Source organism: Crocodylus siamensis, chromosome 11, assembly GCF_052110815.1.
Source record: "Crocodylus siamensis isolate JL-2025a chromosome 11, ASM5211081v1, whole genome shotgun sequence".
Classification (NCBI taxonomy): Eukaryota; Metazoa; Chordata; order Crocodylia; family Crocodylidae; genus Crocodylus; species Crocodylus siamensis.
Window position 1 is genome coordinate 37,464,748 of NC_143405.1, and position 24,017 is coordinate 37,488,764.

The window sequence follows — 24,017 nt, forward strand, 5'->3', positions numbered from 1 at the left end:
AAACTAAATCATTTCCCTTAAAGATACAGCTGGGTTTCAACTTAGTGATTAATTAATCTGCCAAACTTTTGCAAATAACACTGAAAATATGTACATTAAAAAAAAATCTAGCCTAAAAATTCCATTTAATTCAATTGTTTCATATTTTAAAAAAGTGTTTCTGGCTTTGTAAATGATTTAATAGATTTCATAGACATTAGGGCTGGAAGGGACCTCGGGAGATCATCGAGTCCAGCCCCCTGCCCAAAGGGCAGGAAGTCAGCTGGGGTCATAGGATCCCAGCAAGATGAGCATCCAATTTACTCTTGAAGGTGTTCAATGTAGGTGCTTGAACCACCTCCGCTGGCAGACTGTTCCAGACCTTGGGGGCTCAGACAGTAAAGAAATTCTTCCTTATGTCCAGCATGAAACGGTCTTGCAGGAGTTTGTGACTGTTCGACCTCATCATCCCTTGGGGCGCTCTGGTGAACAAACGTTCCCCCAGATCCTGGTGGTCACCCTTGATAAACTTATAGGTGGCCATCAGATCACCCCTGAGCCTACGCTTTTCCAGACTAAAGAGTCCCATGGCTCTCAGCCTGTCATCGTAAGATCTGTTTTCCTGACCTCTGATCATGCGCGTGGCTCTCCTCTGGACTCTCTCAAGCTTCTCCACATCCTTTTTGAATTGTGGAGCCCAAAACTGGATGCAGTACTCCAGCTGCGGCCTCACCAAGGCCAAGTACAAGGGGAGAATGACGTCCCGGGATTTGCTTGAGAAGCATCTATGGATGCAAGCCAGCGTTTTGGTCGCTTTACTAGCCGCAGCATTGCATTGGTGGCTCATGTTCATCTTGTGGTCAATGATGACCCCCAAGTCTCTTTCTTCTGTAGTGCTAACCAACGTAGCACTGCTGAGCCTATAAGGATGCTGCAGGTTTTTCCTCCCAAGGTGGAGAACCTTGAATTTTTCAGTTTTAAACACCATCAGGTTCTCGTCTGCCCATTTGCTGAGCTTGTCCAGGTCAGCCTGGATCACCCGCCTATCTTCTGGCATGGATGCTTTGCCCCAAAGTTTGGTGTCATCGGCAAACTTGGCCAGTCCACTCCTGACTCCAATGTCCACATCATTAATGAAGATGTTGAACAGTATGGGTCCCAGGACAGAGCCTTGAGGGACCCCACTGGTCACAGGGCACCACGATGAGTGACTGCCATCAATTACAACCCTCTGGGTCTGACCACGGAGCCAGTTTCCCAGCCAGCGGATCGTGGTGGAGCCAAGGCCACAACTGGCCAGTTTGGCCAAGAGGTGATCGTGGGATACCAGATCAAAGGCTTTTTTGAAGTCAAGATATATGACATCAATCTCTTCTCCCTTGTCCAGGTGATAGGTCACCTGGTCATAGAAGGAAATGAGATTGGTCAAACAAGACCTACCCGCAACAAACCCGTGCTGGCTGTCCCTTAGAATGTTAGCCTGGGCCAGTCCATCAAGGATGGCCTCTTTAATAAACTTTTCTAGGATCTTTCCCAGGATAGAAGTCAGGCTAATGGGCCTGTAGTTAGCCTGTAGTTAGCCGGATCCACTCTCCTCCCTTTCCTGAAGATAGGCACTACATTGGCCTTCTTCCAGTCTTCGGGCACTACACCAGAGCGCCAGGAGTTTTCAAAGATCTGTGCCAGGGGCTGGGCTATGACGCTCGCCATCTCCTTGAGTACCCTGGGGTGCAGATTGTCAGGGCCGGCTGACTTGAAGGTATCCAGCTTCTCAAGGTGTTCCTTCACGAGGTCAGCATTTATGGAGGGTAGGGGATCCCCATCACCCGGATCTCCCTGTCCCATAGCAGGCATGGGCGTCCCATGGGACTGATGAGTTGTTAGGCTGTATTATTTTGTACCTTGCAGGTTCCCAATTAAAAATTTGTCCATAAGCACAGTTGTGACAAGTGATGCCAGAATAGAACAAGGTTTTAATATTTCATGTCTTGGGTCTGGTGACATATTTTCTGCCTTCCTCCCTCTTAAATTGTAAATTATTTAATAGTCCTTTTACTGTAAAGATTAACACACTGACATTTTAATAATGATACCTGCAGTTCATGGATTCTTAATGACTTCAATGCCATTAACAAAAGTTGCACCACTGGTCATAAACATTTGGTGAGGGGTTCTGCTGAATATATTGATTTTATGAAAGGCATGCTGTTTCCCTCCTTTTATTTTACTTTATTTTTTTTCCAGTAATGCCTACAACCCCTGAATAACTGATTTCATTTTACTTGTAAACCTGCTCCCTACTATCACGTCTGACCTTTGAAGCAGGAAAATAATTATCTTTTACAACATGCAGCCTCCTGCACAAGGCAGGACAAACCCATAAAGCCAGCAAGTACATTTTGCATTGCATATTTGAAAGCCTTCTTCCCCACACCTCCTTGCTAGTCCATTAATTTAAAGGGTGAGATTTTTTGTGATTAGATTAATAAAAGTAAAACCCAGTTGACAAAAAAGTGTCCTCCTTATTAGTACTTTACATTTTAACTGACACATTTGTGTCATTTTAACACAAATATTAATGTTTTAATAAATGATTTGCATAGACTATTAAGAAAAGTAAAAGTAATTTCCTCCAAACTGTTATTGGGCTGCATATGTTGCTCTATCATACTGTGAATTTAGTACTACTCTGCAAGTTAGGAGAATAGGTCTTTACATAGATTCACAGTTTAATGCTGGAAAGGACCTTGTGAGACCATCAGATCCAGCCCCTCTGCTCTGCTCAGGACAGGCTGTGGGGTAAAATAACCCCAGTAAGGTGTGCATCCAGTCTCTGTTTGAACAACTCTAGCATAGGTGCCTGCATCATCCCCGCAGGAGTCTATTCTAGAGTCTGGTCACATGAACCATGAAGAAGTTTTTCCTTGTATCCAATCTGAAACCTCTTTTCCAGGAGTTTATGACTATTGCTTCTGGTTTTCCCCTGGGGCACTTTGGTGAATAGCTGGGGTTTTTTGCAACAGCAATGGACCGATAAAAATGGCAACCCCTCTCCCCCCACCCCTGTCAAATAGGGGTGCACCAACAAAGGTTTTCTTGGATGATACTGATAGCCAATTATTAACCAGCCATATTGACTGAGACTGATATTTAGCAATAAAGCTCACTGAACAAGCTTTAGTCCAAGCAACCCCACCACCATTTCTAAGTGTGGGAATACTGATACAGGAGACAAGGTGGCACTTTAATTACAGCAGCTGTCAGAGCTGTTGTAATTGAAGTGCTGCCCCCCCAATCTCGGAGCACATGTAAAAGTGCCCCATTCCAGATGCAGCCCTTGCCCTTCAAACCCAACCTGAGGGCAGCTGCCTGAGCTTGAGGCTGCCCAAGGGGAAAGGGTCCTGCAACACAGCAGAGAGAGTGTCTGCCCAGACCCTGCCAGGCTGTACCCCAGCCCCTAGGGCAGAGACCCCCAGGCATTGTGGGTTGAATCATGCTGGGCTGGGCTGGGCCAGGCCACGCCCCACTCTACCCTTCCTGCCACAGTCAAGTCTGCAGCATTTGGCACCTTTTACAGCACCTGCTCTGGCCCCATCCCACAGTCTGCACCATGCCAGCACCCAGGACACTACAGCAGCTGTTCCACTCCAGCCCAGCCACCAGTGAGGGGATGGTGTTGTATCCAGGGTCACCCCAGCTTGCGGGAGGCCTTGGCCAGAAGGCACAATTAATTATTGGAGAACATTATCAGCCACAATGCCCCCAAAAAGTTGGTAGCTGATAATACAAGTTTCCCATTTTTTTTTTGTGCTGAGCAAATAGGCAACCGATATATTGGTGCACCTCTACTATTATACCTGACAAGATTTATGCTAAGAGTGTTCATTCCCTTGCAAACTGATGTAAGGTGTTTGTCTTGCAGTATTAACAGGGAGGAAACCCTCACCAGCTTTTCCCCCACCCACTACTGATGAATCACACAGATGAATCATCATCTCTGAAGATCCTGCTCCATCCTTGTGTAACAGTTACAATGATGGAAATCACCTTCTGTCTGGGGTAGTAAAACAGCCACTTCTCAGATGGTTCTTTCACTGCAGTGCTAACTTATTGTCTCCAGAGCTTCCTTCTGAAGCCTCCAGCTAGGAGTTGAGTACACACACAAACTAGGTCCACAAATTTGTTCCTCTGTTTTCTCTTCTCCTCCATATATTGCCTTGTAATAGTTTGCCACGTTCTACGGTTTGAGCTTTCCAATGATGCTTTATTCTCCATTGCTGTGAGATATGGCAAAATGATGCAAGCCAGAATTGGAAGGGAAAAAGACTGGACATGTGATAAAGGTTGATGAATGGAAGTCAGACGCCCTTGCTTCTATTTCTGGCTCTGTCACTAAGAAGCCTTCAAATGATTTAGGCTTAATTTTGAACTTTAATTGGTTGTCCAACACAAGATACTCCGGACCTTTATTTTCAGAACCACAGAGCCCCCAAGAAGTCCAATTAAAGTGAATCAAAACTACAGGAGTTCAACATCTCTGAAAATCAGAATCTCAGTTCAAGGAGATTATCCATGAACTGAGGTCCCCAAAGGAGTGGTCCCTTTTGGAAATTTAGGCCTAATGCTATATCTCAGATTCCCATTTTCTAAAAAGAAGGTAGAGGGCCTTGTAGAATGTGTGAGATTAATTATATTAGTGCTTTTAAACCATAGCAAGTTTTGCAGATAACTGCATAATAAAAACCAAGCACATCAGGCCCCAAGTCATACCTCATCCCATCTGAACTCTGATGGGGTGTCTCTAGTTGGGCTATGGAATGTAACCAGTTTGGGACTTACACCATCTCCTAGCTCTGTCCAACTGAACTGGATAAGTGTTATTACTGATACTTGCCCATACCCCCAATTTATGAGATACACTTCTAAGAACCATTCTCTTTTGCAGAGGCTGAATTTAATGGATTGGTTTCTCTCACAAATATTCAGTTGGAAGGAATAAAACTGCAATACGTTCAGCATTGTAATCATAAAACAGTAGGAGAGTAAAGTAACTAGAGAAAGACTATACGTTTTTAACTCTATTTCATTCCTGCTTCAAAAGGATGGATTGTAGATTTAAGCCAAGTCAGGAGGAGTGAAAGGTTGCTGCCAGCACTGCTCAGAAGAGTGAATGGGGTGGATAAATTTAGAGAATGGAAAGTAAGTCTTTGGAATAATTCATGATGTTAACATTATTTATTATGAACAAGTCTTTTCACTAAAGCTGAGAAATCCTTTGTAAGGATCTATTTGCACCTCTGAACCATTTTAAAGTGCAGAAAGGAAAAAGTCTTTGGTGCTTCAGTATTTCATCAATAGTTGACACTGGCAAGGTTCTGTTACAAAGTAGCCCACAGAGACCTCACTAACTCTAGTAAATGTTACTAGCACCAATGCAAAAGAAGTGGGAGAAAAAGGGAGTGGAAGATGAGGAGGGAAAGGCCTGAAGGGATCTGGAAACACATTAGATGGTATATTTTACAATTGTTTTTCAAAACCTTCCTCAAAGATATTTCAGATTAAAATCAATACTTCATAACAACCTGCCTTTCTCTGAAGAATAAAAGCTAGTGTGGAAAGATCAAATACACATGGGTTCAGAGGTTTCCTCCCTCCCAAACATGTGCAAACCTGGGTTTCTTGAAATAGCTTCTAAGCATCTAACAATGTATATAATGATTCTTTTTTTTTAAATTAAAATACATCAGTTGAAATTATATATGGGCATGTGCAGGATCTGTTTATCATCACCAGGGCAGTAAGATAAGGGTTGTGCCTGCAGTGCAGCTAACACTGTATTACCCATGATGCACAGTGAGTTCTAACAGCTACAGAATCAAAGCTGACTGCTCTGTTTGAATCAAAGAATGACACCAACGTGTAGACAGCAGCTGCCAAAAGCTGATTTTCTAACTAATTCGTCTAGATGTCAAAGCTGAACTACTGTATCCTTTGGACTAAAGTCATATACAATGTACAATGCATCCAAACTGACAATGAGTAAAATGGAGATTATAAACTAGGCAGAACATTATTCTGTCTATAAAATCATCTCCTACCATTTTAATGACAGGAGAATCACTGGGATTATTTATTAAATAAAATAAGCCCCCAAAACTGTAGCTCCATATAAAGTAGGCCTGTGCAAACAGGGAGGTTTTCCATTTGGATTTGGCCGATATGGAGGACAGTGCTTCGATTCAGAGATTCGGATCGCTATCCTGAATTGACTCGGCTGAACCAGCTTTGGAAAATTTGGCACTGATTTGGAGAGATTTGGTGATTCGGATGGGCTGGGAAGAGCTGCAGGAGAAGCCCACGTGGCTGCCCTGCCTGGCCCAAGCCTCCTGGCACTTAAAAAAACAAACAAAAAAACAAAAAATCCCTGCACTCACTGGCTCGTGCAGCAGCAACTGGGGCCTCTGAGCGCGGGGCAGCAGGGATCACCCCCTGCCTGGCACCCACATGGCAGCTGCCCCATGGCGCAGGTGCAGTGCAGCTCAGGTGCCACGTGCTGTCTGGGAGCTGGGGCCAGTGTGGCTGCTGGGCCCTGGGTGACATGTAGAGCCGCCTCAGCTCCCAAGTGAATCGAACCGGGGGCTGGGGAATCAAACTGGCTCTGGCCTCTGAGGGCTGGGGATTATATCAGGTAAGGAATATAATCACAAAGGAGTTATATGATTTTAATTAATGGATGTAATCACAAAGGAGTTATATGATTTTAATTAATGGATGTTTAAAAATAAATCAGAATCTTAATAAAGGTTCTACGTATTTAATATTGTTCATACTGGCCTCGCTAATATCCACAGACTTTCCTTTCCTTCCAAATCTTACCTACATTTAGCTTTATACTATATAACACAAAAAATAAACTATAAAATAATACAAGCAGGTATGTTTAATTATTTATTTATAACCAGCCAAAGTATGAGAAATGTGTGCAACATAAATCTGTATAGAAAATAATATTTAATGAAGGCCTCACTGGTTTATCAATAATAATAATAATAATAATCTCCCTTGCAAAAACTTTATAAAAAGACAAAATATGTTTAAAAAACAACTCAGATGCAAGAAAAGCTTTCAGCATTTGAAATGCTCTGAAAACCAGAAGCTATTCAGGTGGTAAAGCATTTAAGTGTATGCATAAAATTATAAAATATTCCCAAATAAATGGAATGCCTATATGCATTTGTATATACTATATGCTATAGTAACCGCCTAACTGTCAAAATCCAGCATGTTGTAAATTTTTTTCTGAATTAAGTAGTAGAAAGATCCAACATGCTTCTGAACAGTGCAAAAGCAGATCTAGACCACATGCAAGATATGAATAGAAAACATAAAAGAAAGGTTGTCTTTTTGATAAAAATGCAGTATGAATTTGGGAGAGGGGATTTTATTATTTGTTAGTTGTTGTTTTATTTACACTCTTTGAATTCACTGTATTTTTCCACTGGAGGGATTTATTTAAAATGGGTTTATGACTATGTAGTACAAAGAGATGAAAACGGAAACAGGCACTAAAACTTCCATGGTACAATATGCATCAGTGTTTTCAGCATTTATTTATATTCATGTTGAAAAGATCTGTTTGGAATAGAAAAAAATATGGGCATACAACAGCTTGAGCTTCCTCTTCAGAGCATGTCTGGCCCATTCACTTGTAAGATTTTTGGCCTTAGATATTTTGCCACAGTGGTTTATAACTGGGAAGAAAAAGAAAACAAGAATTCTAAGAATGTACAGGAAATTCTTTCATTTCCATGCTGTGAAAGGCACGAACAAAAAGTATTATGACTAGAGAGTGAAAAACAGCCAATTTCTTACCTGCCCAGTTGACATAAGATAGTAAAACCATCAGTCAACTTGTCCATGACAGTACTCTCCTTCTGCTCCATAGGAAGCAGACAATTTCTAAAGCATGGCTGTGATTAAATATCATTTGCCAGAAATGGCAGTCAAGACTCCAAGCAGCCTGCACAATCTGAATTACCAAAAAAAAAAAAAAGAAAAGAAATATTTATGTGTGCATTCTCACTTTTTTTAAATGATGCTCCTTTCTGCTGTGATCATAAACCAATTACATGAGTTAAATGTGATCAGACCATTAGCCAATTTACACTAGATAAAAACTTTTGTAAGGAAATGATCACTAATTCTAGCTTGAGAAAATATTCTGTGAGGAATTACAATCTCCCTGTTGTGTCTGCTGACTGGTGACTTGATAGAAAAGACAATCAGTTAGCAATGCCTCTATTTTTCCTTCAGTTGCTGGATGCATATTCATCCTACATCTTTCCAGAGCTGAGAATTAATTCAGGATCCTCAATGTTCAACCCCCATGCCAAACTGAGGTAGACTGATTTTATTTTTCCCAGGATTCAGTGCAAAAGAATACACAAGACAGTTTCTGTTAGTAAAAAAAATCTCCTTCTGAACTATGCTTCAGCAATTAGAATACAGGTGTTGCTCAAGAAACACCTTTTATAGTATATGATTTTACTGCTTGGTTACAATCCCTAGAGTCAGAGCAATATAGCAAGAGCAATGGGGATGTAAGGAACTTCTCTAAGCTTCAATTCTGGTTTGGAAGGACCATTTCCAGAAACAAGAGAAGTAGTTCATCACCCATGACTATTCTGTTCTTATTCTGTCTACTAAATTCTCCAATCTGAACCATTTTGTTTTGTTTTGTTTTTTCATTTGGATTGTAACCCACTGAAAACTGGATGGAGACTATACTCCTTTCAGATATTTCACTGTTCAGCCATCATATTATGATTTGAATTGCTACTTGGGCTGAATTCAGACCATTAACCTAATGGTACAGGTTTCCCTGTATTCTGTACTGCAGTAACAATAATTCATTATTCTCACATGTGCGTTTCTTACAAAGATCTCAAAGTATAAATCTCTGATAAGTAAAGTTATGTGACTTCATCAATGTTATAAAGCAAGTCAGTGCCAGAGCTAGAAACAGAATTAATGATTCTTGCTATGGCCAGTAGATAAATTGCCTTCAGTCCACTGACTATTAAGTGCACTGTGATTCTATAAATACTTAGGGATGACAAACTATCACCCTGCTATGTCCCTACATACTTCAAACTATTTCCACTGAGGCCAGATCACTTCCATAAAATTATTAATTCAAATTAGCCCCTCCTTTGGCCCTCATCTTTCCTATTCCCCCCCAAATTGATGTTAATCACCTGTCTCTAGGAAAAATGTGCACAAACATACCGTTTTAAAAGCCATGCAGAAGGAAAAATCTTTTTTGCCAGCTTACTTTCATTGTTCCTTCACAACTATGCTAATAGCTATAAGCTTTACCCAAGTATCTAGATCTGGAGTATCTAGACACTTGAGGAATTTGCCAATGCAAACAGAACAATAAAGCTTTTGGATGAGAATACAGCTTCACAAGAACAATCCACAGCAAGATTTTTGTTCTAATTCTCAAAAATAAATATTACCAAGGAAGGAAAGCATATCTACCTATCAGTATTGAATCAAATTCCTCTCTTCATGCTCTGGGTCTTTCCAAACATTACATCAACTCCCTCTGTAACTCCTATGAGTTACAGATGTTAGCTCAAAATGGATTCAGATTCTTTCAGGCAGTTCAGAAAAGGAACATGAATACAGTAGCCATCAGTTGAACTGACTAAGTAGGACTGAAGTGGCAAAAAACATTTAGGTCAAAGTTTAGACATTCCACACAGGAAATAACTCCGAAGAAAATCAGTGCTCACTCATTATTTGAATCAGAAATCACAAGCCACAATTATACCAAATGCTTAAGCATGTAAGCACACACTCACAAGAGGTTGAAAGTTAACCAAGTGTCACAGTTTGCATAACTTAATCTGAATGTAAGTATTCATTTGATGCAAGCATGCTCCCCATTTCCATACATGTGGTGCTTTCTACTGAGAAAGAGGAGGTCTATTTAATTAGTGCTGTGATGCTCAGGTTGGATAAATCTCAAATTATTTTATATGATCAATTTTAAAAGAAACGTAATGTAAACCTCTGTGTGTTAGCATTTCATGTTGGCAACTACTTTAATACCTACTTCTTTGCATATTACAATATTGTCAAATGGAGAGAGAATGTCTGAGCTGAAATATGTTATTAGTACCATTTACTAGACCAGAATCTAGTTCTCAATCCCATTTCTGTTTCATAGTCTGCTCATAAATGACACAGGCAGTTGTATTAAAAATGGGTTATATCCATTTATTTTTCAACTTCAAAAGCAGCAATAATATGAACCAACTGCTTTGCTAGTCTACCTTTACATTTGTGAAGCCACAAAGTTTAACATCCTGACAACATCCTTTCTGGGCACCGACAAAGGTTTCGATCAGGGGAAAAATAGTGGCCATAGTTGGGTTTTTTTTTTATTATAGTTATTAGGCTCTTTCATAAATTAACCTGTTTCTACCAAATACAGAGTCTTCAAGACCACAGGAAAGCAATTGTAATTGATTAGTTCATTTTATTAAACAAATATTACTACAGGAAAAATTTGAGGACAAAGTTGTGTGTTTCTCAGAAATGAAAAATAATGGAAAACATACGGTGAATGATGTTTTAGGGGAAAATTTGCCAATAGGGTCTATGGCAGGTCACAATATGGATATTCCAGGGCAGTGAAACAAGACACTGTACCTAAATGTTAATATGCTGAATGCACAGAAACATTTTGCTCTTATGACCAAAATTTGGACTCAAGCCAGAGTTGAACACCCCCAACTTTTTCAATATTGGGATATTTACTTATTCAGCTCTCACTGAATAAGTAAATGTCCCCATACAAGGCAACAGGACACATTTCTTCACTCCTTTTAATGGCACAAAATATCTTGTGTTTCCAATCCAGGATATAGTAAAAAATATAAAACCCATAATTACTTTTTTGTGAAGACGTGAACATAAGACAGACAGAAAACAAAACAACACATGGGATTTTAGAATTCAGACTACCCATTTGAAACAAATTTCATTGAAATTATGCTCTGCTTCTGAGTTAAATGGTAATAGTTAAATAATCTATACTGCATCTTTGTCTGGTTCAAAGGGACAAAACACTCTGACAACTCAGAGTACCTCAAAACAACTACAAGAATACCCAAGAATGGTTATTTACTGATTTGCAAAACTGATCAACCATACTGTTGCTGATAGCATACCTGGTATTTTAGCAGTTATTTCATAAACATATTTCAAAATAGTTGTGATGCTATCACCAAAAGAACTTGCACACCTTAACAAGTACTTTTTACCCATGGCAAAAATCAGACAAGGTGTAATTTAACTGTCAGTTATTTTATTCAACACTCTCTATAAAGTTTGACTACCAAGTAATTCTTTCATTCACTTAAAAAAAATGCATTATTAAAAAGAATCTATATGTTTATATTAGTAGCTGAGAAAGGAGTTCTTGAATTTATAGCCTCTATTTCTGTAGCAACACTAATGTCATATGACTAAGGCCTGCTTCTTTTCTGTATATGAACACATGGGTAAAAACATATTAATTATAACACATACTAGCTAACTGCCCATCAAGAATGATGGATTTTCAGGGAGTGTTTACATGGCCCCCACCTTCACCCCTCCCAACTCATCCTTCAGGGCCAACCATGTAAAGACTCTCTCCGCCACCACCTCCTCCTCCAGCCTCCAGTGCGTGAGGCCCCTCCCCCAACCTGCCTCCGCCTTCCACCAGGGCTCCCCCCCGCCTCCCCTCCCTTACCCGTTCCCTTCCCTCCCTCCCTGCCGGCTGTTGTTGGGACCAAGCGGCATGGGGGGGGCGTCACCACCATGACCACTCTCTCCTCTCCCTTCCTTCCTTCCCTGCTGCCTGGCCCCAACAACAGCTGCCACCATGACCCCCGCTTCATCTCTCCCCACCCCATGCTGGCCTACGCAGCTTCCCTCACTTCCTCCATGCCACCTCCCTCTCCCTGCCAGCTGCTGTCAGGGCCCCCTTCCTGCTCCCCTCCCTCCCTCCCTCCCTCTGTGTTGCCTGGCCCCGACAACAGCTGCCACTGTGACCAATTTTTTGCCTCCCCCCACCCCACTCCCCTGCCTCCCTCCCTGCCTGCCACCTCCCCCTCCCCGACAGCTGTTCTGGGGGGTGTTGGGCAGCTGGGGGGGTGCCGCCTCCATGTCCCCGCTTTTCATGCTCAGGCAGGGAGGCGTGAGGGAAGCCCCTCTGCTCGGCAGGGCATGTTTGCCACCGCCACAAGCTTCCCTGGCAGTGACTCAAATTTGGGCCCACATAGCTAAAGCACACACAGCCAAAAGCGGTGGTGCAGGCACAGTCAGCCAAAAGCATTACGGACAGACAGACACAGACAGACAGACTAAGCCCTTTATTATATTAGAGCTGCATGTGCATTGAGGATAATTAGACCTCATATAAAAGTAAATCCAAATATTATATCATTTTACAGAACAAGGCATTTTTCTGACTAGTGATTTCCAACAATTATGTGCTAGCAATATATATATTTTTAACTTAAGCCTTTGAATCCTTTTGATCTATTAGTTCTATTATTATAGGCCCTGATTGTGCTTTGCCTATTCAAGCTATGTAGAACCTTCATTAAGTAATTCCACCAAAGTCTGTGAAGCTTTTCAATGCAAGTACTAAGGGTAGAATTAGACATAACACTCTATATTTATTTATTTATTTCAAATGAAGATTTCTACTTAGATGCACAATCTCATCTCAGGAAGTTAAGGTAGCTACAGAAAATGTATAAATACCATGCTATCATGATGTGTTGCATTTTACAAAACTCTAAGTTTAAAAGAAGGATAGATTTAGTTTCTGCAGCTGGAGAAGAACTGATCTATGTGCACAGCTGAAGCGGCATTTGCTACAGTACAGTAATCCTTGTGCTCATACCAGCCATCCTTTCTTTCCACTTCTGTTGTGGCTTCAGCTGTTGTGTCAACCCAATCAGAGAGAGAGGTGACATTGAATGACATTGTTGCCCAGAAAATTCAGTTTACTGGCATTTAGGTTCTGTGGGAAATTAAGCATTAGCTTCCTGCTTCCTTTCAGGTCCTTACAGACAATATTTTTTTTTCCTCCCCTAGCCACTATATTTATTATATTTTAAACAGACAAAAGTTAATTTAAACACACTTAACAAAATGTCATTCACCAAGTCAGAAAAATACTTCATGCACTGAGATTCCATGCAGGCAATCCTCAGTCAAATACCCTTGATGAATTCTACCACTTGACCAGTTTCAGGGTTTTTCTCCTTTGCTATTTGAAATGACTACTAATAAGGTACAGTATACACAGCTGGGAACAATTTTTGAGCAGGCCAGCCTTCCCCTTCAAGTACCTCAGTGTTTGTGGGCAGGAGGAAGTTAAGGAACTAATCAGGAACTGAAGAACATACAGAGGGCCTCATGCAACAAGGACAACAAAAACAACTGCTGTTCTGTTTTATTTTGCATAAAGTCCCATAACGCTTCACAACCTGATTTTTAAAAACTCAAGTTTTCACTTGGGTAGTAAGAAAATGTTCTAGGGAGTGATCAATGACACGAACAATTTTAAACAATAAACAGGATTTAGTTTCGTTTTCTCCTCACAATCCTAAATTAACTACTAAAGCAGGCATAACTCCAGGCCAATCTGACTGATGAATACAGAAGGTTATAGAATTAGCCAGAACCTCTGAATGCTTCACTCCTTCTGCTTGGATCCAAGAAAAGGTCTGAATTTAAATCAGAAGGAAAGGGACTGTTTATTTTCCACCAAAACTAATCAATAACTGTGATGTTACACAAGCCAGAGACTTAGGAAAAGTAGAAAGCCAGCTTCAAAAGTAAGATAAACTGCAAGTGTCAGCACACAGAAGTAAGTTTAACCTTGCTTATTTTCTGTTAGAGTTACATATGTATGCCAGTGCAACTCCTTAACGCTGCTTAAGCTTGGAAAGGATTTGGCATCAAATTGACAATATTTTACATCAAAAATATAATTTCAGGATGTATTAGTGCACACAGTAATACATCAGAGATCAGATAAGACAGAGTAAAGAAACAGGATAATAGACGTATTCCAGTTACTATACAGAGCCTGCTCTTACTTCCAGTGAAGTCAATGGGAGGTTTGCCAGTGACTACAGTGAGCTGAGGAATTGGCCCAGAGTGCGGTACATGTTCTGAATGAGATCTTTATGCTGTAATTCACTGGAATGAAGTCAAGGCTGAATGGCCTTTAATCACAGACATCCTCATAAAAGCGAATATTTATCCTCTGCAACATACCCTGGCTTTTTACAGAAGTGCTCTATGCAGAATTTTTAGCAAAACAATTTAGAAAGGGTGAAGGAGTCTTTAATTTGGGGAATCTGGTGGAAAAAAGAGAAGATATCAGACACTGCCTGTCTTCAGGGCAATGCATTCATACACCATACAAAAAGTTAACCAAACAAAGGCGGCACCTGAAGGCTCCGACAAGCTATATCTACACAGTCTTACTGTTGTGTATAGACTTACCTCCTGGAACAAGATATCAGCAGACCACATAGGCTAAGTACAGACCGTCAAAAAGCCTGAGGCTGAATGGATTCAATATTCGCAGGTTAGTCTAAACCGCGTAGAATGAACTAATAAGCAAGTGAACAGACATTCACTTTTGATTCAGGAAATCCAGCCACATGCCTGCAGTGGTTCAGGTCAGAAGCCGGGTGATACTAGAGTATGCCTCCCTGCTTGGCTGGAGCAGACAGCTTGGGCCAAGTCTAGCCTGCCTACCCTGCAAGGGGGAGAGGGGTTTTTCAGGGGAGGTGCAAAGTATTCTGGGATAGATGGGGTCTGTTATTTAACTTGAATCTAGAGGGGATCTGAGACAGAAGCTCAATAAACTGACTTAACCTAAATCAGTTAAGTCTGATACTACATCCATCCCCCTTAAACCCATTTTGGACATTTTGAAAGTAGTTTATGTTCACTGAACTTCTGTTGCATTATAGATTTGAATTGCTTTATGATCACTTACACCAGTTTATGTGTAATTTCTGTCCCTAGCCATAGGGGTTCGGGTCAGTGCAGGAACTGGCAACAGCTTTATCATCAGTCTCAGCCTTTCCTGCCTCACCTCCCTTTTTCCAGCTTGTTTCTTCCAAACGGGATTTGTATATCCATCAGAATTCTAATCACCATTTTACTAGTCTAATCTCTATTGGAGCAGACTAAATGCAGGCCTCATTGTGATGGAGACAGAGACTTTCCTCCTAGCCTTGCCTCTCACTGGTTACATTAAAAGATAGAATAAGCAACTGCAGCCAAGATAGATGTGGTCTGCGGTGGGATGCAATACAGTGTGCTCTCTGCCAAGAGCTTTCTAAGGATCCTCACTCACCTGCTGTAGTTAAATTCTAATGTCCGGATTAAAATGTGAAGATCCTGCTTCTCCAGCATGTTCAAGTTATGTCAGACAGTGAAGAGTGACAGCCATTGAGAGCCAGAATCCTGGCCACTCAGCCTCAACTAAAGTTAGAATACAGTACAGGCCTGCCTTAACTCCAGTGATGGATCTTGCAACAAAAAGGAGACTGGTTAAGTATAAACAGCACTATGCTGCCCACTTTGCAGAGTGTTCAGGTACTCTCCATACACTGAGGGCAGCTGGCACAGGAAATTTTTTGCCATTTTGCCATTTTTACACTCACCAACATTGTTTTATACAAGACAAATTCTCTAGCAGTAATATCTGGATGGTTTGCAGTCTGTTACATGCTTCTTACGCTAATTTAGCAGAGCAGAGAATCTGGCCCAGATTAGCTGGTGTCACAAAAGTATATCAGCTCAAAAAAAGTAATGTTTAGAATATCATACCAAAGCACACTTTTTGATATGCTCAGAAATACTTATGAAGAGCTGAAAGACCAAAACTGAACCCAAATGTAAGATGAAGACTTATCACTGAAAATACTGGTCAAGATCAGCCTAGCCTGTTATATCACATGTACCAACATGGTGGAAAAGGCTGAAATACATTTCACTGTGATTGCTCTTCTCAAATATTTTCTTATCAGAGTCTAATAGTAAGGACAAGATCTGAGGCCGCAGTGAGACCTCAACAGCTAGAAGAGAGAACCTTTCCCACAAACGTTTTTAAAAAAAATCAGGTGCACTGTCCAAAAACTTTGGTTTTACCACAAATAGTCTTCAGTTAACATGAAACTAGCAACTTTACCAATCCAGTAAAGAGCAATGTCTCCTGTAAAGAAATTCAGTGTAGCAAGGGTATATAAATAACAGTAATTTGTAAATATTCTGGCACCCTCAAAAGAAAGGGGAATACGGAAATAAAAACCAGTCCTCAAAACTAGCGATGCCCTTCTGAAAAACTGTGTTAGAAGTGAGAGATCTATGATCAATGCAGCGGAATACAGCAGCTGGTTAACAGCACACTGCAATACCACACAAAAGCATAAGAAACAAAAGTAAAGTGCAGAGGAAATTTAGGCGCGCAGAAAAGTAATTCAATGTCACCTGAAAGCCAGAGCAGAACAGAACACATCTTAAAGAAAGATCTACTGGATCCGATTAGAAACTCTGCCAAGCATCTTATTTGTGCATCTCTTCACCATGGCAACAACCTCAGATATGATGCTGGGTCAGTGATTTCATAATAACTCAAAGAAATTAAGTGCTACTGACCCATTTTCTATGCTTCCTGCAGTCATTTCTCCTGGAGTTATCCTAGCAAGTCTCCACTGAACCTGACCCTGCTTAGCAGGTAAGTACCAGCAGGATCACTAAGCTACTCATTATGGCTGCAGGCTATGCTTTAAAGTAGATGCTAGAACAATGGTTCACAACCTTTTATATCGGGTCACCCCCCTGCCCCCCCACATATTTGAATTTGGCACCCCCAGTTGACAACCACTGTTGGTGCTGCCTCAAATTACCTCACCCATTCTGAATGGGGCATTAACAGGTGCGAGTGTCCTGCACACCTGCTGCACAGCCAAAGCAGAAAGGACTGCGGCACATGTGCTTTCCTGCCTCATTATGGTTCTCTGATAAGCCTAAAGCAGGCAGGAGAGGCGGTTCATGCTGCAGCTCTTCCCGGTCTGACCCTGTACAGTGTATCCCAGAAACAGAGGCATGTGGGGCAGGTCAAACTGTGAGCCTCTATTTTTGGTAGAAGCATGGGGGTGGGGAAGGCTAGGAGAGACTGCAACACAAATCTGCCCTCTTGCATACTTTAAGGCTTAAGAAAGAGTAAGTAATGAGGCAAAAAAGTGCATGCAACCTCAGCCCTTCCCAGTGCACATAGTATTTTCACCTTGGTACTACCATGGCAGCAGCACCCCTAAGAGGTATTACAGCACTCCAGTTGAGAAGCATTGTATTATACCAAGTAAAGTATACACAAACCAACAGATGAGCCCAAGCAGTGTGTATTTTGATTCCTAAGCATTAGATTGGTTTAGACGGGGGGGGGGGGTTGGCTAATTACGTAACTGGGACCCAAGTGTGCAATTTGGCTCTGGATCCAAATTTGAACTTTCCCACAGTTGAGGGTTTTTAGACCTGTGGGCTTGGTATAAGCACTTCATTACTTTGAAGTGTACCTAGGAAAAGACAATGTACTAGGTTTATAGTTTGAAAGGTTTTAGGGGGAGGTCTGTGGTTTCTATTTTCTTTTTTCTTCTCCCACCATATTACATAAGTGGCTTGTCTATGTTGTTTCTCCTGAAAGATTATATGGACTAATGGATTAACTGTATTCTAATATGAGAATACCAAGAAAATTAAACCCAAGTATCTAGATAGAAAGGGGGGTAGCCAAAATGTTTTTCTTATTGCTCAGACATATATACACAGGCAAAATGATTGTACAATGATGCCACATCAGAACAGTACTATTTAATACAGTCACTGCATTGCCCAAGTAACAATGTATAGTGCATGACAACAGTGGCTTGGTATTTGTTTTTTTTTTAAATCAGCTTTTATTAATACTAATTGAACCCAAAATCTTTCCAGATAGAAAACTTGGCTCTCGTCTCCCCCAACTATATAACTTGGTTCCTATAAAAACATTACCTCACTTCACAAATCTTACTTCTCTCATATGCCTGGACCATCACACCTACAGCACCACCACCATGTCAAACAACTAGAAGTAAAGATCTGCTTAGCAGGGTAGAATAGCACCTTAGTTTCTAACTAGTTCAGAGAGGTAATAAGTTTTCATAGACAACAACCTACTTCATCATATGGTACTGAACAGACTTGCAGAAAGCAGGGATTCTAAATAGAAGAGAAACACTGCTTTCTGCAAGTCCCTTCATCTGAAATCAAATCACATCATAGCAAAACACATTTGTAGTCTCTATCTAAACCTTAATTACAACTGTCCATTTCACAAAATTATTATATAATCTGGCAAGACATAAATAATGTTACAGGTACATTATTAAAATATTTTCTATTAATAAATGTCACTAAAAGCTTGAGAGTGTAAGCAAGGGTGTATACATTAAACACAAAAATCTCTATTTAAATAAGTTTTGACATGAGATGACCATATCCAGGGTGTTGAAAATGAATGTTCAAATTCTGGACCAGAATCTGCTCTTACACCACTAGTGTTCTGCATTTTTGGTTTTTACCAAATTTCAATGACAAATTACCTGATTTTTTAAATTGAAGTTATTCAGCTTTTACTGATTTACACCCATTTTTTACGTGCCCCCCTATGCCTGCTGGGACCTGTGTTGTGGCAGGAGCCACTCCCTGGACGAACTGCAGCTCTGTCCTGCACCCTGCTCTGCCCCGGCTGGGCGCAGGGGTACCAGGGGCTCCATCCCTTCTGGCTCAGTGGCGCAACGGAGGCTGGCCCTGCCCTGGCCCCTCCACTCCAGGCCCCCTGGGCAGTGTGGGGCTGGGGTCAGTGCTGGGCTGTGAGCCGGCGGGTTGCCCCCCAACCCCTCCCTCCTGCAGACTTTCCCACCCTGGAGTGTGCGCGCGCACTCACCACCCACCCCCAAAATGTATTATTTTCCCTGATTTAAATCATTTTTTTCTTTTCTTCCTTTTATCCCGATTTCAACTTGGTTTTTATGTTTGGAAGATAAATTCCCAAAAATTTTTTTTGAAAATAAAAACCAAAAATGTGGGACACTACAGATCATACAACCGCCTCAAGCAACACAAAAGCATGTATTCTGCTGAGAATGCAACTTGGCCCTTTGCCCATGATCTATTTTAATATGGTAAGAACATTGAAAAACAGAGTTTTGTCATAATAACAGAGTTGAATTCCATCCCCCTCTTTTTTTATATGATTACTTTGTCTGTGATTTTACCATTCTATGGAAACTATGCTTTTTGGGGGAGGGGAATAGATACATTTAGCATAAAGAGGACAATTGGGGCCACATCTTAATTACAGCTTTTGAGATCAACAGCCATCTAAATGTTGAATTAAAGTAACAAAAATGTGTGTGTAGAAACTTTAAAAAATGGTACCATTTATCACTAAGGCTTATGTTATGTTTGTTCTAACTGAAATCAATGGTAAAACTCTCATTGATTTGAATGGGAGCAGAGTTGGACCAAAGTTGCAAGACTGAAAACTATCCCTAATGGCTGTCTTTATTGTGCAGCGAATTCATTATTCTGGGCTAAGTTTTCTTATAAGTGGGGATGAATTCTTTTTCTAGACAAACAGAGCTTTCCAGCCAAATGTGGATTTGAATTCTTTTTCTAGAAGGCAGAGCCTTCTAGCCAAATGTGGCTGTGTAGATTTGAAACAGTTGGCTAACGAGTTGCGCTGGGCAGGCATCTCCATAATCAGATCAGTCTTCCTTTGCTGGAAAATATTCTGGGTTCTCACATTCTGCATAACACTTCTTAGTGAGAATATTATTTTCCTCAAGGTGGGTTCCCTTGCTCTCCTGCATGCACTGGGAAGAGTGGTGCACATGGCAAGTAAGGTGGGGACCTATTCCTCTGAACCAGTCAGGAACATATAGAGGAGATGGTTTGGAAAAGTAAGGGCAATTAGGGAAAACTGGTAGATGTGAGTTAATGAAGCAAGGAAACTGGGACTTCCAGTAGTTTTAAAGTGGCTCTGTGCAGACCTGGCACAGGCTTGACCGTATAGCTTTAGGACCATCACCAACAGCCCTGAGGCAAGGGCTAAATTACATTTTTAATTAACAGAAATGTCATAAATGAGGCCATATATTTCAAGCGTTCTCTGACAATTAGCACTTCTGTTCCCAGATGCTCAGTTTAAGATATCTTGAGCCTCGGTTTCAGAGGTGCTGAACACCAATAACTTTAAATGAAGTCAATGAGAACTTCAGGGGGTAAGCACTTTGTGATGTCCAAGTTACCTTCAGCTGGGGTATCTGAGGCAATTTAAATCTGAGGCCAATAAAATGTTGGTCTAAGCTTCTAGTTACTCTTGGCACTCTGTGCAAGTCTGAGTGGCTACTTCTAGGTCTACTTTTAGAATCAAAACTATTTCTATATTTTGTCTCCTGGTCACATATATCTAGAGAATCTGCAAGCCTAACCACAATAATTATGAGAAAAAAATAGCTATAAACCATGCAGTCTCTCTCATTTGAAAATCTGATCTTTGAAGTGTCATCGTTATACTTCAGAACTGACACCACCAAGATGAATGAAGGAGCCCACATTTTTAAGTTGTTGTTTCAGCCTGCCTAAGTCAGTTGAATCTTAGGCATTTAAATACCTTTGAGGTTATAGGCACTTGTTTTCTTCTGAACCTACAATGGATAGGATTTAATTTCTTTTCAAGTAAAGTTTTCACTTTGTAGAAGCTGCATCTGTCATAGAGGCTTAAGAAATCAAGTAAGGTACAGCTGTCCCGCACCCTTGGAATTTGCAAAGCAGGTTGCAGAACAAACTGCCAAGTTTAATTGAATGTGAATATTTTCCAGCAAAAAAGGACTGATGGAGATGCCTACCCAGTGCAACTCATTAACCAACAATTTCAAATCTACACAGCTACATTTGCTAACAGAGAACACAAGAGTTTGCTGGATACTTGCAGTTCTTGGGCAAGAACTGCACTTATTGTTTCAGGTTCCCCACCTGAAATGTGCAGATGATTTCATAAAATTGCCCAGCTCTTAGTTTTATTTATTAACTAAATCAGCATTCTGAGACAGACTCGGAAAACAGAAAGTCATCGCTGCAGGTAAATACAACCTCAGCATTTCATCAGTTAGTATTATTGCCTTACTAGAATTCAGGCTTTGGGTATCTGGTGAAAAATAAAATGCTTTAACCTTATAAACAATGGCACAAAGATGATCAAAAAATGGACTGTAGCCTACTTCACAGGCACAATTTCAGGGCTGATTAAGCCACCTATTTAATAAAGAGAATGAAAACTGCTGGCGACTGTATGACAGTATCATGAACATCAGCAATTTCAAGGATTAGAAAGGGAGACAGCAGCCACAAAAACAGGCTTGGGAAGTGAAAAGTCAAACAGCCAATTTTTCTAATGAGCAATATACAATAAGTTGTTACAAGTGGTATTACCCTATAAGCATAGGTATATACAATTAAACGCATCTGTTGTAAACTAACTGCTTTGCACTACTACTTATATCAGGCAGTAATCAAGCTTTCCTGAAAGGTAGAGCATGACAATGTGCACATGGACAACAGGACTGCAACAATGACCCAGTGGCAAAACGTAAGCAGTCTACCATTAATGCAACACATTATGCATTATGTAATTGTAATATCATTTATTACTGTGTACAATTGTGGCAAAGTGCCACATTTCCATCCATAAAGTCCATAATTTTCAAAGCAACGTGAACATTTTTTCAAATGGTCATGTAAGAACCTTTCCAACTCAAATTAATTTCTGAGGAGGGACAACAGGCTTCAGGTTCATAATATTTGTGCTTAAGTACTGTAGTAATTTATATTTAAAACCCTTCCCCTTCACTCAGGAAGCCATTTCTCTTTTACTGAAAACATCTACATATTGTAACCATACATAGACCCTCTTGTATTTTTAATGTGCCATTTTCATATATTGCATGTTTTGGCATAATTAAGCTTTTAAAACATCAATCACTATTTCAAATTAATTCAAAAAGCATTCCGATTACAACTTTTACAGTGGATGTATTTTGAACCGTGCCTTCTACAGATGAGAAAGCACCTATTGTCTTGTCTCTCAACCATACCTAAGAGCAAAATGACTGCTTGGTATAATAGTTTGTACAACTGACTACCATTACAGTCAGTGGTTAACACTTACAGATATCTGCACTCCACAAGTGGCAACCTCAATTAATGTTTAAACTATTAAACATGATATGGTTATCAGTAAGGCAAAGATTTCTATGTATATATTAAAATGACAAATTTTGGCAGTATTGTTTCTCCTAAATTAGTTGCTTGACAGTGTATGTAATATCAAAGCCTTTGAACAGCGACTGATTTTTTTTTCCTAAGGTTGCAAGTCATGGATCACAATTTTTTCTAGGAAACATCATTAACTTCAGCACATTTACATTAAATGTATTGACAATAACAACATTAACTTGGGTTGGTTCCCCTGGAGGGTTTCTTGACACAAACACAAAGAACAGTACATAAAAATGGCTTTGAAGTAGAGCTCGTGGTTCACTGGATACAAGTCACATGCCTCTTGGAGCATACAGTAAACTGACTAGAACACGGGGGTGGGAGGGGTGCGTGTGTGAGCGTGAGAAAGCATGTGTACACGTGTGTGTAAAACTGCTGTAACAATGCACAAACCTGGGACAAATGGTATCCTGCTTTCAGCACCCCTTACAAGGGGCTTCTGGTGGTTTTATGCCTCATTTGTCACTAGCAAACAACACTGCAGTTGAAAGCCAACAACTTTGGATCCCACATTTAAGGGCTGTGCTATTCATTTGGGCGTGCGTCTGTGAAGAGACAGACTGCATTGCAATTATAGGGGTTTATTTTTGCTTCTCCTAGAACCAAGTCCAAGCCCCAGGGAAGGATCCGAGCAATGCTGGGGCGACTACAAACAAAGCTACAGTTGGTAGCAAGTGTCAGGCGCTGGCAGTCGGTTCAAACTTGAGAAGCGCTCAGCCGCGACCTGCCCCGGCTCTGGCTGCGAGCAGAGGTGACTACTGTACACGCGTGCGCTGGAGCAGGGCAAGCCTCCCTGCCCGGCAGGCTCCAGCAATGCTCGAGATCGGAAGTTTGTCTTTACAGGGGAGGGGGCCTCTGGTAACATCCACAGCCGCGCCCGCCGGCAACGGCAGCAGAACACGCCTTTTGTTTGCCGCAGGGAAAGCTCCTTGGAAAGAGGCGGGGAGTTACGGAGACAAAAGCCCGCGAGGCGCGGGACTAGGCGGCTCGGGGAGCACAGCCCCGGGCAGGGATGCTCCGGAGCCCGCCTCTGCCCCGAGCCCCGGGCGGCGCCCCATGTCTTACCAGCTGTCAAGCTCCAGCTCCAGCAGGGACTGAGTCCTCTCCGAGTTGCAGTGCAGGCACCACATGGCCGGGGCGAAGTGGCGGACGAGGGGGCCGTCCGCGCCGCTAGCATAGCCTGCCCCGGGCTCGCCCAGGCCCGCGCAGGGGCGGGGGCACCACCCCGCCGGCGGGGAGCTCCGCGCCTCCCGGCCCGCAGCGCCCGGCGCGTGCGGACGACAAAGCAGCCGGGCTCGCGGGGAGGGCAGGGGAAGAGGCAGCCGCCGCCACAGAAAGAGCCGGAACCGGAGCCGGAGCCGGAGCCGGAGCCGGGCGAGCCCCGGGCACGCAGCAGTGACGGGGGGGGAGGGGGAGGAAGCGGCGGCAGCAGCAGCCTGCTCGGTGCCTCCTCCCCGTCTCCAGCCTCCCGGGATGCAGGAGCAGAGGCTCTGGAAGCTCTATTCATAGCTGCGTGGCGGCCGGGAAAGGCCGCCCCATGCTCTCCCGCGGCGCTCGGG

The 24,017-nt window shown here is 41.8% G+C and overlaps 1 protein-coding gene across 11 annotated transcripts in view; it reads right to left on the reverse strand.

Moving 5' to 3' along the window:
• Positions 1–24,017, reverse strand: part of IQSEC1 (IQ motif and Sec7 domain ArfGEF 1) — a 684,223-nt gene that overhangs the window by 77,859 nt on the left and 582,347 nt on the right. The window contains exon 1 of one of the 11 annotated variants that reach the window (XM_090022976.1): positions 23,524–24,008. The exons of 9 other annotated variants lie outside the window; for them this stretch is intronic. In XM_090022976.1, the coding sequence (XP_089879102.1) occupies positions 23,524–23,588 (65 nt within the window). In that variant the 5' untranslated portion in view covers positions 23,589–24,008. Of the gene's footprint in view, positions 1–23,523; positions 24,009–24,017 lie in introns of those variants that run through there. One more of the 11 variants, XM_090022977.1, reaches the window with a different exon arrangement.